The following is a 15,960-nucleotide window of genomic DNA, read 5'->3' on the forward strand; positions in this document are numbered from 1 at the left end:
TTTTAAAGGAGGGGAGAGACAATAAAATGATTTAAGATATATTGGTAGCCATTTATTGAATACAGAGGATAAGATCACTCATAATGTTCTGAGGTATCAATATAGTACAGTGGTGCCCCGCAAGACGAATGCCTCGCAAGACGAAAAGCTCGCTAGACGAAAGAGTTTTCCGTTTTTTGAGTCGTTCCGCAAGACGAATTTCCCTATGGGCTTGCTTCGCAAGACGAAACATCTTGCAAGTTCTTACGAGTTTGTTTCCTTTTTCTTAAAGCCGCTAAGCCGTTAGTAGCCGCTAAGCCGCTAATAGCCATGCTTCGCAAGACGAAAAAACCGCAAGACAAAGAGACTCGCGGAACGGATTAATTTCGTCTTGCGAGGCACCACTGTACATGCAGGTCTCGTTAGCTGAACACAATGCGTTTTCAGGAAATCGTATGTTACGCAAGTGTTCACATAATGAGTAAACCATTTCAATTGATTCCTATTTTCCTTTTAGGTAAGCGTGGTTTGTCTGAAACCACTTGGCAGGCCAGCCCTCAAAATCTTGCAGCCTAATTAGACCCACAAGCTAGAGGTTCCCCACTACTTGTGTAAATTGACACTTTTTGTACCTTTTTCTTGTTCTTCTATAGAATTTTTTTTTTTAAAGAAAAGAAAACAAATAATTTTTGCATAAACCACACTAATTTCCTGCTACTGATTGGCCACTGCTTATACGCCTGCTCTACCACTTATTCCCACCCTGGGAAAAGCACCTAAGCTTAATTCACTTCCTGACCTCACCAGTTTCATCACTGAGCCTTAATAGCTAAGCAGTTAAAACCAGAGCTGCAGGAGTGGGATGGGTGGGGGGAACTCTTCTGCTGATGTCCCCTCCTGTCCTCTTTAATGATCCTGATCCATACTCACAAACATAATAATAGAATCATGGAATTGTAGAGTTTGAAGCATCCTCAAGGGTCATCTAGTCCAACCCCCTGAAATGAAGGAATCTCAACGAAAACATCCATGACAGATGGCCATCCAGCCTCTGCTTAAATACCTCCAAGGAATGAAAGTCCACCACATTCCAAGGAAGTCAGTTCTGCTACTGAACAGCTCTTACCAGCAGAAAGATCTTCCTGATGTTTAGTTGGAATCTCCTTTCTTGTAACTTGGAAGCATTGGTTCAGGTCCTACCTTCCAGAGCAGGAGAAAACAAGCTTGCTCCATCTTTCATGCGACAGTCATCTTCAAATATCTAAAGGGCTATCTTATCTCTTCTGAATTTACAATGTTCTGGTCATTAAGAGCTGCTCTTTTGGTTTTGTAGGTGAGATTACATGACATGCAATACCAAGGTTTTTCCCCAGAACAATTTAAATGGCATTTTGTGTTATTTCTAAATAATTTTCAAGGACAAACTCAACAAACAACAAACTGGATTATCTAGAAAGGATTTCAAGGATAATTAACCAAATGAAATCAGCTGGTGTACACTCTTTAGCAACTGCTGCAAGTATTGATTTAGCAGCGCCCAAAATTCACAATTGCTTTTAAAAATCCATTACGGTACTAAGCGTTACTAATTTACAGTGGCACCTTGTCAGTTCTAGAACTAGCCAGTTTTATTGGAGGTAAACAGTAATACTTCCCACTTCGCTCTCCCCAAGGTGGCCCTATACCCCATTTTCAAATCTAAGAATCTTGCAATTCCTGAAAGAACTCCATTCCATTAAAAGTCACAGCCCGACTATGATGTACAGAAAAAGTGTAGGAATGCAAATTCTAGCAGGCATCAATCTTCACTTTTTCCACCCAAGCCTGCCAGATTGTTATGGCAATGGAGATGAAAGCAGTGGTCAGAACTGAAAGCTGATGAAGGTGAGGATGGCAATTAAGTAGCAGAGAGGAGAAATCAAAATAGTAATTACACAGGAGTACAGGGTCAGGGACGCAGGTGGCGCTGTGGGTTAAACCACAGAGCCTAGGACTTGCCAATCAGAAGGTCGGCAGTTCGAATCCCTGCGACGGGGTGAGCTCCCGTTGCTCGGTCCCAGCTCCTGCCAACCTAGCAGTTCGAAAGCACAAAGTGCAAGTAGATAAATAGGTACCGCTCCAGCGGGAAGGTAAATGGCGTTTCCGTGTGCTGCTCTGGTTTGCCAGAAGTGGCTTAGTCATGCTGGCCACATGACCCGGAAGCTGTCTGCAGACAAACGCCGGCTCCCTCGGCCAATAAAGCGAGATGAGCGCCGCAACCCCAGAGTCGGTCACGACTGGACCTAATGGTCAGGGGTCCCTTTACCTTTTACAGGGTCAGGGGAGCAAAAAAACAGTATAATTGGTTGATCAAGATACTGAACTCTGTACACACCAAAGGGCCTGGACATATGATAAAGTGTCATCTTCTCAAGACAGAACTCTTGGAACAGAGAGTGACAGAAGACCCTTAGCCAAAACTATTCCAAGCACAATAAAACTCAAAGAGAGGAAGGAGCCTAGGAATTTTCTGCGTGCATAGAGGCAAATGAATGAGACAAAAGCAAACTCTAGTGGAGGCAATACCATGGCAGAATAACAAGGCCCGTTTAATTTGTTGGCCAAGTAAAAGATAGGATGGTAGATTAAGAATTGTGCAACTGATTAAGTCCAAAAGGGCTTTGGACTTCTATTTCTTGAACAGCAGCCCACCATATGCTAAACCACTTCTGAAACTGAAGGAAGAGCCAAAGGAATAGGGACCTGCTGTTCAAAGAGCCTAGCTGATCTGCACAAGACTTAGGCATGGCTAAAATAGCTCTCTGCATCTCATACATTACTAAGCAAATGCTGGTGTTTCAAGAAAATTGCACCTCTTCAGAGTTGCCCAAACACAGCCCATGTGCTGTTGAATTTGCACTATGGATCCTGTTTCCAATTCACAATCAGAAGATTGGTCGTGTCCACACAGAGGAGTTCTCTTGCTAATGAGTTGTTCAGATCTGATTTTTCTGTGTGCACACTTGTCATGCAAGTGTTTACACACTTCCCCTTTTCCTAGTCATCATATTCATTGCAATTCTGCTACTTGCCATCCACGCCAGTGGAAGGAGCTTGACAGAATGTATCCCATGATTTCTAGTCATGGGTCCAAGAGGGTTTCTTTTTGTCCTGCCACTTTCACCAGTTCCGATTCAGCAGTTGGTTTTCCCAGGGAAAGCAGCGGGACAACAAAAAACCCTCTCAGACCTGTGACTTTGAAATCAAATGAAGGGGGAAGGGCCCCAAGTTGTGTTTTGTGTCCCTCCCCTCAATCACTCTCCTTTCTTGCACTCCACTAGCTTTTCCATTCTGGGCAGGTATTTAGGTATCTCTGTTCCGGTGTTGTGAGTGCAAATTTTAAAAAGACCTACAATAAATGTCCAAGTGAAAGAACAAATGTTGTAAGCATGTTGCATAACAGTATTTATTACTACATTTGTATCTCACATTTCATCCAAAGAGCTCCTCCACCCCAATTTTATCCTCACAACAGCCCTGTGAAGTTGGTTCGGCTGAGAGACAGCAACTGCCTCAAGGTCTCTCAAGGGAGCTTCACATGGCAATGTCTGGATTTGAAGCCTGGTCTCCCAGGCCCTAGTCCAACACTCAAACCACCACACCACAATGGTTGTGCTTTTGGGGGGACTGGCAGGAGGGCCCAGACAATACTTGAAGCAGAGGCATTTCAATTAATGATTACTGGAGTGTCTGAGGCTCCATACCAACTAAAGTCCATGAGTGTGAAGAATAACCAAACAAGCAGCTGATGAGCTGACAACAATGAACATGGGATCACCTGCTTGGACTCCCAGAAACAAAATGACTAGGTTGTACTCAGCTGAGGAGCAAATGGACACAAAGGTGTGGTAATAAAGGTCACTCACTAAAGTGTCACAGGTGAAAAAAAGAGCTTCCATACCAGCAGTGGCTGCAGATGCATAATGAGTTATTTATTGGATATTCCACAGTAAGGGGAAATCCACATTAAATGGAAAAAGTATGGCCTAGCATTTTGATGACAACGAAGTCATACGGAGGCTGTGAAAAACTTGCATGCACGAGAAACACTGATTTCACAATAAACTCATAGCTGCAAGTTTCAGACAGGTAGTCTTAAGCACACAGGAGCCTATATTGTTTACAAGGTCATGTTAAAGCAAACAAGAAGGGATTCCCATTTTACATCCCAGAAGGTGAGAAATAGGCCCAACTCTTCCAGCTGTGTGCAATTATATTCCACTTACATCTCTGTGCCACCTAAATAGATCGCAATATAATCTGGTACCTGGCTAGAGATTTTACAGGATGACTGTGAATACTGCTACTCCAACAAGTAATTTAGAAAATGGATGGTACAGAAAGCCAGCTTGTGGCATTTCTGGATTCCTCTCTGAGTCTTTTCTCTTGATTCCTTCTGTTATTTGTATCCACTGTTCGTACCTTTTCTCAGGATGTGGCTGCTGCTGCATGCTGACAGCTTATAGGAGCTGAGAACAGGGTGGGGACCAAAGGTAGACAAACTACCCCAGAAGGAGCATGCCACATCCCCCACCAGAGGTAAACTACAGTATAGCTTAATCCAGACAAAGAGGTGTATGGGTTGTTAGGGGATAATAGATGGCTTCAACTGGCCAGCTAAACCAATATATATACACTCCAGCTTCTTTTCTTCCCCTCAAACTTGGGAAAAGAATCAATCTTGTGCAATATTATGCTCCAATGGCCAAGGTGAATCCCACATCATCTTCTGAAACTGGCCTCCAAGCAAGGACCAAAACCATCAGATACTTTCCCACCTAAGCCCATTCCCTCCAGTCGAGAAGCAAAATTGGCAGACATTCTGCCCCTATCTACTTCCTGACACGTTTACCTGCCAAGGTGACCAAAGGTGTCTCAGTCTCAAAATTAGACCTGCTTGAAATGGGTCCAATAGGTTTCATCCAGAACCTGGCCTAAGATGCTACCACACCTTCAATAATCTTGCCAAGATTCCTTGCAACCTCTAAACACGACCTAAAGATTGTGCCCCAATAGCTTCTATAAGGGATCTCAAGTCTTCCTCTTGCTGTTTCTAAATATGCTGCCACTCCAAGTTACAGTTTAGTCACTTCTGCAAATTGGCCAGTCCTGCACTGGTCAGATTCAGTCATTGGTCACTTTGTAAAGGTTCACTGGTAAACACACAGCACACACTTTCAAGAAGGGATTGCAATACTTAGGAGAAGGGCTGTAGCTCAGTGACAGAGCATGCTTTGCACGTAGAAGGTCCACTTTCAATCCCTGACATCTCGAGCTAGGACCCCAGTCTAATATCCTGAAGAGCTGCTGTCAGTCACTGTAGAGTGAAATGGACCAATGGTCTGTCACAGTATGTTTAGGGAAGTTTTTAATGTTTGATGTTTTATTGTGTTTTTAATAATCTGTTGGGAGCCGCCCAGAGTGGCTGGGGAAATGATAATAATATTATTATTAAGCAGCTTCTTATGTTCTAAGCTCCATCTACGAACACCTAGGAACATCTACAAACGACTTTCGAAGCCAGCAAGGAGATGATGGTTGCTGCTGCTGAAACTGTCCAATTAGGACTTCATTTTATTTCATTTTGTTGAGGGGCTTCAAGCACAGGAGAGGCAGGGCAGCATATTAAATAAATAAATGATACTGCCTACAGTGGTAAAAGAGAGGCTTTATAGAGAGCTAATGGCTTAAATCAAACGATTTTCCAAGCCTGCCCAAACCTGATGACTTTTCAGTGTCACAGGAAAGAAAGGTATCTGGAACATAGGCAAGATGCTGAATGATAGATAACCTGCAAAAAAGTGTAGCCCAGAAGGCACTCTTTAAATACAAATCTGTTCTGCCAGATTTTATTGGGTATGCAACCTTCCAGGTTCTGTACCAGGTAAGCACAATACTAAATGGTTTCATGCCCCCTTCTGAAAACGAAGAATAGTCCACTGGGAAAATGTGGTAGCAAAATTATTAAGGTTCATTTTCATTCCATATTTTAATTAAAGTTATGGTTAAACATCTTTCAGTTCAGGTTTGAATGATGCTCTAAATAAGCCACAGTTTTGCACACACTGAAATTAACAAAGTAACAGGTGCTACCACTCTGCTAACACTGGGCCATAGCAAATAGATTCCCTGGTGGCAGCAACATGGCCCAATTAGTGGCTTATATTGTGTGCAGCTTATAAAAATGCTTTAGGCTAAAAAGAGAAGAAAAGTTTCAATGACCCACTTTGCCATAAAAGAAAAGGGAGAGCTGAAAAGCCATCAAGGAATTTTGTGAGAATGGAGGGGGAATAGTTCTTTTTCTTTACTGATACCATGAGTGCGGACTTTGCATTTTTGACAGGGACAAAACGAGGAAACTATGTATGTGTTGCAGACACCACAGAAAAAATGATCAAGAAATTCAATAACAAAATTGTAACAGTTTCCAGCTCTCAATGGTGAAAGCATCACCAAGGTTTTTCTTCCTGCATGGGATGCCTTTTTTCCTGAAAGAGGCTTTGTACTAATGGTCTGCAAGTGACTCTGCTGCTACTACCACTGGTGTCATAATATTTTCCCAAGATTACGCATCCCATGGGCTGTTAGCCAAATTCAGCAAAAGGGGCCTGCACAAATTCTAAAGCTATTAAATATACTTCTATGAATGTCAAGAGGTGGCAGATCTCATTCAGGCATGTCAAATGGTCCTCCTCATCCTGGATTCAGTGAAATTTAAGAACCACTGCTGAATATAGATGGACTTAGTGACAAACAGTCAATATTTTCGGTGGTCTACACATTTCAACACCCATCTCACATTTGATTTATGCACTTTGATTCTCTAGATGTTCAGCTCAATGGATAGACAGTTTTAATTTCCATCCCTGTCCTGGACGAACTGAAAGGCACTTGTTCTACTTCTTCAGTTCATTAACTGTGAAATAGGGGGACTAGAGCTCTATCTGTCTAAAAACTATGGAAACAATCTGCAGCCTTGATTGATTGATTGATTGATTGATTGATTGATACCATTTTCTTCAGCCAAAAAGGCTCCGAGAGCAACTTACAGATCAATAAAAAAATGACAGTCCCTACTCTCAAACTTACAATTTAAAGACATGACACAAAAGAAAAGGGGGACGGATAATTAGGTACTGTGTCACTTAAACATCAAACATCAAACTTTTGTGCTGAAAGATATTAAACTGTGCTCTGTATCGTGACAAAATTGCCGAGACACTACAATGCCCAATGGCTCCAACTTTTTGACCATGTGATTCAATGCAGCTTAGGACATTTTAAGATATAATTTTAACATATTCCAGAGATCTCCAAAGCTGAGAGAAAGTCTCTCTCTCTCTCTCTCTCTCTCTCTCTCTCTCTCACACACACACACCACCAAATTGTCTCAGGGTCTAGAGCAGCAACTTCTTTGGGGGACCCTGGGGTTCTGTGATTATCAGTAATTTAGTATTTTATTTTCAAAGGATTTTAGCCCACATTTCTAACCACTCAAGGTAGGCTAGCGTATCAACACTATGCAATATTAAGATGGTATACAGCTTTCCTGGAAAACTCACAATACTATTAAAATTTGCCTGCAATAAGTACAGCCCTAATGCTCACATGGCACTGCAGCAAGGGACAAGAGGATCGGACAGCACTATGCCTGAACAGACTGTGCAGCCTAGAACACTTCTACAACACGCAAGGCTCCCTAGCAGAAAGGCCTAGCACAAAGCTTGCTTTTCCTATTTATTGTCTTTCCTCTTGTTACAACCCTGTGTCTTTTTCAGTAAGCCCAAAGCATGGAAGTGTGTTGCCCCTGGAACACCAGTAGACTGGTTGGTCTTAAATGTAGATGCAGATTCTGGTTTTTGCTTCTGTATTAACCAGCATTTTCAGAAGTGCCACTTACAAAGTGCAAGGCAGCAAGTCACAAATACTGAAACCCAATGTGAAGTCACTTTGGCAGCAATTGATTATAAGCATATGCTAAGCCAAAGTATTAAAAAAAAAAATACAAGCAGAATAACTTAAAGCTTCTGTCATCCCAACCTGGAAAGAAACAGCAACTTACGAAGAGGTGTATTTTTAGCACAGTGCTTAGGAAGCAAGACTCACAACTCCTCCATAATGGTAATGCTCATCAGGATTCATCAATTGGCAGCTCAAAAGATCTCTGGAGCTTGCAAGTTGACAGTTTCTTGTCTAGTACAGGGTACACCCCCCCTTCCCATTTCTTCATATTTCATTCATTTTATGTGCTGAAACACTCCCAAATAGGAAATGTATTAATCCTAGAGAACCACTGTTCAAAGAAGCAGAACTGGCCTTCTCAACAATTGCTTTGTTTTACTAATTTGAATGGTGCCACCTTTTAACATTCAGCTGGAAGTTTGCAATTGGAAGCCTTTGCCTGAGAATTAATCCATCATGGATGCTTCCCAGGTGCCAGAATAATCTCTGTGGAGCTCTGGCAACATCCCAAGCCCAGCACTGAACAAGAAGGTTCGTCTATGCTCATACATTTCAGTTAACCTACACTGCACAAGCTGGCAGTTGAATGGAGCACATGCTAAAAAGGACAATGACATGAATACATGGGATGAAATTCTTTGGAGAAAAACAAAGGCTAGGATCCAAAGAGCTGAGCTGGACGTGGCCAAGAGCTTACATGCACCAAAAGGGCTATTTACTTTTCCCTCTGGAATGACAGACACAAACACCATAAAATTAAAATGGCTACTTTAAACATTTCTCAAAATATCTGACCCACTCCCTCAAGTCAGAGATTATAATATATTTGCTAAGAAATCAGTCATAAACTGCTTTACACCTTTCACAATGAAAAAGTCATTTGCATCTTCAACTTTATTTCCAGTTGAACTATCACTCCCTTGTTTGCCCAAGAGCATTCCTGCATGTTTCCATCTGCACAGGTTGCTTAGTCATTAGACACCTATCAGTTAAGTCCTAATGAAATAATTGGTGGGTTGACATGCTGCCACCCAAAGAGAGAGATACAAATGAGGCCAGTTAAGAAATTATAATTTCCTCTCTGTACAGCCTTCCATTACTGACAAGGTGAATCACCGGTGAGAACTTCTGGAGAATGTTGCCACACCAGTTAGTAGCAAAAGTAATTTCTAAGGTACACAAAAGCTTCCTAGGGCTTACAGCAGCTCCAGGTAAATATGCACCACTGACTTTGATTAAATGAAATAGAACAAAGTTTAGGTCAGTTTTTAGAAATGGCCATCTTACACACTTGCAGGGTACTCATTTGGCTCTTCTGAATTAGTTTTTTACCCTTAAATGATGCTTAGCATCACCAAGTACAGAGTGGTAGCCGCTGTCACTTAGCTCTTCCCTTGCATTTAAAATCCTCAAATCCAGAAGCTTCTTGATCGCATGGGAAATGTGTCCATGTGAACAAAGGCTCCCTTGTCCATATGGGAAGCAGCTCTGTGTGCATGACAACAGTTCTACAAAATAAACAGGGTAGCTCTTCCTTACTTGCATGGGGACATCATGTGTACACTGGAACTCCACCAGAGTTTTGCACAGAACTGATAAACTATCCAGGATGTGTGCAAGTATGGCAGAAGCACAAAAGGGTGAGAGCGAAGACGCAAAGCAGTGCTACCTCGGTTTAAGAACAGCCCTGTTTACGAACTATTCAGTTTACGAACTCTGCAAAACCGGAAGTAGTGTCCCAGTTTGCGAACTTTACCTCGGTCTAAGAACGGAAGCCAGATGGCGGAAGGGCACTGGCGGCAGGAGGCCTCATTAGGGAAAGCGTGCCTCAGTTTAAGAACTGTTTCGGTTTAAGAACAGACTTCTGGAATGGATTAAGTTCGTGAACCGAAGTACCACTGTATAGAACAAGATGATGACAGGCCTGCTCCTCAACAGATGGGCTGTGATTACCACCAAGCCTGTCTAAACCTGTTCCTCGCAAGGAACATTGTAGTCAGTCATGAAATGTCTATTAACAAGTCCCCAGCAGGACAAACAATATCCCCCAGATAGCATGTCAAAGAGGGGTTTGGCACACCTGACAACTCAAGTAACACCTTGATTAGAGCAAACTGACAAGCTCTGCTGTTGTTCAACTTATTTGCTCTAATCACAGAATGTAAAATATCAGAAGGGGACCTGTGAGTACTTTGTATGTATCTTTGATATACCTAAGTTCATAATATTTATTGAATGAAGAATATACCAGGGCATAGTTATCAAGTTTGGCTACATACTTCTAGGTGCACTGCTGAACAATTACTATCACTGCATAATTTTCAGGAACACACATGACAGGGGACAGGTCCATGAATGACAGGGTGCCCAAATGCAGTAGGCATTTATTCATTTTGATCATTTAAATCCTACCTTTAAAAGAGAGAAGTCTTTCTAAAGTGCCTTACAAAAAAGTAAACCAATATTATTTATGGTATTTTGTTAATACAAAAATATAAGCCCAAGATTCATAAGTCTTGCTTCAAAGCCCACTTAAAGGAGTTTCCCATGAAAGATATTCTACAGTTCTGGATTCATCACTGAAAAGGTTGTGGACTTGGTATCTGTCAATCTGATCTTCCCTAGGAGCTGTCCAGAGAACAGGTACTCCTCTTAAAAAATGTCTAGGCTCCTATAAGCATACATTCAAACAAAAGTGTGAGATACCTTCTTCCCTTTGGTGTGGGAGTTATCAGTATATGCTATGCACATTTTCTGAGATGTTTAGGCAGGAGTGGGGCACCTCTGGCCCTCCAGATTTTGCTGAACTATAGTTCTCATCATCCCTGGCCATTGGCTATGCTTGCTGGGGCTGAAGGGAGTTGGAGTTCAGCAACATCTGGAGGGCGAAAGGTTCCCCACAGTCACATTAAGGGGTTTGGGATAGACTAAAATTGTTTCAGGTCCAACAGCCTCACATAAATATACCGTATTTTTTCGTGTATAAGACTAGGTTTTCCCCCTAAAAAATAATGTCAAAAATTAGGCAGCATCTTATACTCTGGGCCATCTTCTCCCATTTTCTTTAATCGGAGTTCCCCAAAAGTCTTATACATGGGGGCATCTTATAGACGGGAAAATATGGTAATATGTGGTTGGGTCAAAAACAAGTATCTACTGGCCAAGAACTATTTTCTTCTCAGTAAGGCTGCAACTGAGCATTCTTGTCGCTTCTAGATTATGAACCTATAGCAAAGCATAGCTGGCCCCTGAGACAGTAAAAAAGGACCAATTTTTATTAGCCTTTCAGACCAAAGGCCTATCTAGTCCAGCATCTTGTATCCTACAGTCGGCAATCAGACACCTATGGGCAGTCAGCAAGCAGGACATAAGCACAATATTCATCTCCTGCTATTATTTCCCATGTTTCTGATCCTGGAGCAAACACTATTACTGTCCATTTGACCTCCCTGAGATGGCAGGGTATAACCACATTAAATCTATTGTTTACAGTCCTTCTGAAGAAGCCCTGAAACTAACATATTTCAAATGAAACTCCAACACTGCTTGCTACTACGAGTGAGAACCTCTATTCCTGACTAGTACACTGCGAATCTGTTATTTATAAGTGTGTTATTTCTCCATACTCCTTGTTGTGGTAACATGTAATCTCTATTCCATTTTACAACACCCTGCCCTCAAAATAGTCCCATTACTCTCCTCCACTCTTTCTGAAATTCATAGCATATGAATAACACAAATGGGAGACCACCAGGGCTCTCCATATCACCACAATAGGGCAGTGAGATGCTGCTGCACCAATTTACAGTCTGCCAATGTTTGGAAGCTTTATCTTTGCAACCATATGTGCCCAAACCCTTTTCTCCCCCTCCCCCCAATACGTGAAAGCCTGAATTGGCTCCATCACCATCACTTCTAACTCTTTCTTTGCCTGAATGAATTTCTGAAGCTTCTTGTTATTCCATTTAAATACTTTTCATGACACAATTACTGAGACAGGCTGCAAAGAGCTCTAATTAACTGTGACCTATCTAATGAGGCAACTTTCCCAAGTTCTTGCCAAAGTGTGTGTCAGTGGTGTACTGGGGCAAGCTCAAACAAAATTTACAGAAACAATGTATGAAATGTGTAGTAAAGAAATAAGATGAAGTGGCCAACAATACACCATAAAGTGCTGCGAGGGGCGTATTTTAAGCAAACACATTTAATGGCAAAACACTTAAGGGTTTATACTATGTGTACAATGGAAAGCTACTGGAGTGTCTCAGGTTCTAGATAAGCTGAACCAATGGCGTAGTGTAGTCAGTCAATGGAGTGTCTGTAACACAGAGCTGAAAAGAGTCAACTCTCCCCAACCCCACCCAAGGCACAACCATCAGACGCTCCACCCCCATCCTTGTCAGTTATCCCAAGCCTCCAGTGGCTTTGCAAACCTTAGTGCCAAAATTAGCACTATCTGGCTTAGGCTCAGGTTAGACACAATATTCCTGTTCTCTGTCTGGTGGGCTTCAATGCTACCTCTTCCATCTGGTGCCAATTTACTCCTTCCTTCCTTCCATGGCTTCCTTTAATCATGGGGTGATAAATATAATAACCCTTAATGTTGTTATTCCAACCAACCCATGTCGAATTCGTAATCCATACTATACAGTACAAGAGTGAAATGTCTGCCTCACATATCCATTTTGATTCTGTAGCAAGTTTTATATAAATTTTCAAGCCTGGACAGCAGGAGGCTTAATTAAGCAAACCTTGGAATCATGGCACAGTCCATGATCAACCTATGGATAGGAATGCCATGGATAAGCCCAGATAACAACTACCAGACATGCGATTTGACCATTAATGTTTGCTTAACTAATGGGTTCAACTCTATCTTTGCAAATAAGCTGTACTGTTACCAAAAAAATGAACTCCAGACCACAAGACTAATTAATCATTGCATTCTTAACTCCCCCAGAAACAGCAGATGTCAGTAACAAAAGCATAGCCTTGCAGAGCTAGTAGAATTCACTTTAATAACACGGGGGGGGGCACAACAGTAAAAGAAAATATGTTTAGAAATATTAAGTCTTTTTTCCACATTAAGCTGAAGGGCATGAACAAGGAATTAACCTTGCTATCATCAGAGTACAGTAATAATTTTGTCCAGGCTGCTTGCTACTAAATCTGTTACTGCTCAGGATTCTTTTTAGCAATAAGAAATAACCTTCTGCTGAGCCCCTAAACAACTGCAGGTGATCAAATATAAGCATTCAATGCAGCGCTTGCTGAACCATCCCCATTCGGTTCACGCCACCCGGCTTCTGACAAAGAACCTGTGTCACTGCAAGCCACACTGCTGGGGGAGAGGGCGGGGTGATGGAGGGAGGTGCATGAGAAAGAGATGCAGACCAGGGAAGAGACGCAAGCAGAAATGACTGACAGCAATTTCCCCAAACTACATATTTCAAACAACACACAATTGCTCTCTAACTACAGTTCAACTGCCCATATTTACTGGAGGAGGAGGCTGAAGTGGAAAAGAATCATAGCTACTTCCCTCGGCCTTTCAACAGTCATTATAACCTCTAGTTTAGATACTCAGTACTTAAGAACACCCCAGATATTTCACTGTGAAAATAATTATTGGTAAATAACAAAATAATAATAATTAAGAACACCATAACATCAATTTTCAAGAGACTGCTCTCTGGGCAATGAAGACAGGGAGGGTTTGCCCTTCCTGGTTCAAAACAAGGTTCTGAAAGCCTTATCATCTTACATCCTGCACCTTCCCTGGTGCTGAATCACCTTTGCATCATCATCATTTCAACAAATTTGGGTGTCAGACCTGGCAGGCATGTATATGACTTGTTGCTTCATTCTCTCCTAATTATCTATCAATCTCCCCCTAACCTAATTATGATCCTAGCGCATCAAGGCTTTTTTTGGAACAGTCAGGTGCTCCTCTCTCATCCCCACCCAAAACCATTCTTCATCACCCCTTATTGAGTTTGCACCTGAGATTTCACAGCTCCCCATCCTCCATCTAGTAACCACAATCCCCTACTACTTCACAGTATATCCTCCATCACCTTCACCTTGCTTCTCCTAAGCTCCTTTCACCCATTCCTCACTCTTCTTGCTCCTCACATTTTACCAAAGCCTAAAGGCAATTTATCCAGTCTGCTCACTAACCAACATTCCTGTGCCCTCAGCATACCTATACCCTTCTCATTTTGACTCTTCATCTTATCCCCACTCCCCTTTTGGCCTTCTCTTCAATCTTACCCTATCTTTTACTAACTGGCACCCCACCTTCAATTACTGCTCTTTGTGATCCCTTACCCTTTCTTTTATTCCCCTTCCCCATATTCCTTCCAACTTAATGCCCACTGTCACATATTTCTTCTGTCCTCTTTCATTCTTTCACATCTCTCCATTTCAGTAACCCACCATTTTTTATCCTCCATACCAGAGTTTTCACATCCTACCTTATTCCAAAGCCTTGATTTGGGGGTACCCCCAATTCCGACACTTCTCCCAACACCACATTTCTTCCCAACATCACAAATTCTGGAGACACCTCCCCCCCCCCCGAATTGATACCCTGTCTTTTCTAACCTCTTGATTTAGGGTACTGCATACACATATGAACATCTCGTCTTTTACTCCTCCGCCATCCCTATCCTTTGGGGTTGTAAAAGATGTCAAAATCACCCCCTAACTCTGAAAGATCTTAATAAATTGTTGATTAAAAACATCATCATCATCACTGAGAGGAGAAAAGAAATACAAGGGGGAATAGATTCCTCTTTATCCTCTGCCTCATTATGACCCTTTGGCACCTCTCCCCTCTCTACCACCCCATTCACCTTGACATCCCCTCCCCAATGTTATTGTTAAAGCCCCTTTAAGGAGGTCAGATGTTGGTGATGATGATGACAACCAATGCTGATGAATGCCAGATCCACCCACCCACCAATCTTATTGTTAAAGCCCAATTATGATTATGACAAGATGCTCCCCTAATCTTAACGCTACTTCACAGGGAAGCAATGAATATAATGATGTAGACTAGATGATGAAGGCCAGACACATCTTATTGTTAAAAGCCCACTCTGCGGAGGTGAGCAGGCCCTGAAGATGATGATGAAGAAGAAGCAGGAGGAGGCCAAATTCCACCCCACCCACACAATCCATCGCTAAATTGCAGGGATGAGGATGCTGACCTGATTCCTCGCCCTATACACGCTCCATTTATAAGCCTAAACTGGGGGGGGGGGGAGAGAGAGAGAGAAAGTGTGTGTTTACAGTTGTGGCGCTGGTGAAGAACAGATCCCCCCCTCCTGCCCCACCTTATTGTTGAAGAGGAGGAGGAGGAGGAGGAGGAAGGGCAGCAATGTCCAGTCCCCGTCTTCCTCCCCCTGCGCCCTCCGCATCCCGTTTCCCTCCTCCTCACCTCCAGCTCCGTGTCTCCCGGCTCGGCCACGCCGATGATCTCGCTGGGCAGCTCGGCCAGGTCCGTGACCCGGATCAGCCCGTCGTGGAGGAAGATGGTCTCCTCCTTCACCGACAGCCACTGCGCAGAGTCTGCCGCGGCGGCCGCTGCCACAGCAACCGCCGAACCCGATGCGCCTGCCGGGGACCCCATCAGGAGGCGGCGGCGGTGGCGGGTGAAGCCGAGGCGGCGGCGTTGACAGCACCTGCCTCAGCGTAGGGGAGGGGAAGGGATGCTGTTGCTGAGGGAGGGAGGCGGATCCCTTCAGCCCCCCGCCATGGCGGGGAGGAGCCGAGCCAAGGAGAAAGAGGGAGAGGAGGAGAAAGGGGAAAGCGGGGGGCGAAGGGGTTTTTTGGGAGGGTGGGGTGGGCGATGAGGGTCGAGGGGGGCCCCAGTCAGTCAGGCGGTGCCTCTCTCCCCTCTCCCCTCTCCTCTCCCTCACACACACAGGTGACAGCGCGACGCCATGTTGGAGGCGGAGGACTGCTGAGGCGGAG

The 15,960-nt window shown here is 43.3% G+C and overlaps 1 protein-coding gene across 6 annotated transcripts in view; it reads right to left on the bottom strand.

The window, feature by feature from the left end:
- The window catches only part of HECTD4 (HECT domain E3 ubiquitin protein ligase 4), a 115,243-nt gene extending 99,283 nt beyond the window's left edge, over positions 1 to 15,960 (bottom strand). For all 6 annotated transcript variants that reach the window (XM_083511405.1, XM_083511402.1, XM_083511404.1 and 3 more), the window contains exon 1: positions 15,425 to 15,960. In XM_083511405.1, coding sequence (XP_083367531.1) covers positions 15,425 to 15,616 — 192 coding nt within the window. In that variant the 5' untranslated portion in view covers positions 15,617 to 15,960. The remainder of the gene's footprint in view (positions 1 to 15,424) is intronic.

This window comes from Podarcis liolepis (assembly GCF_965112155.1).
Source record: "Podarcis liolepis genome assembly, chromosome: 7".
Classification (NCBI taxonomy): Eukaryota; Metazoa; Chordata; class Lepidosauria; order Squamata; family Lacertidae; genus Podarcis; species Podarcis liolepis.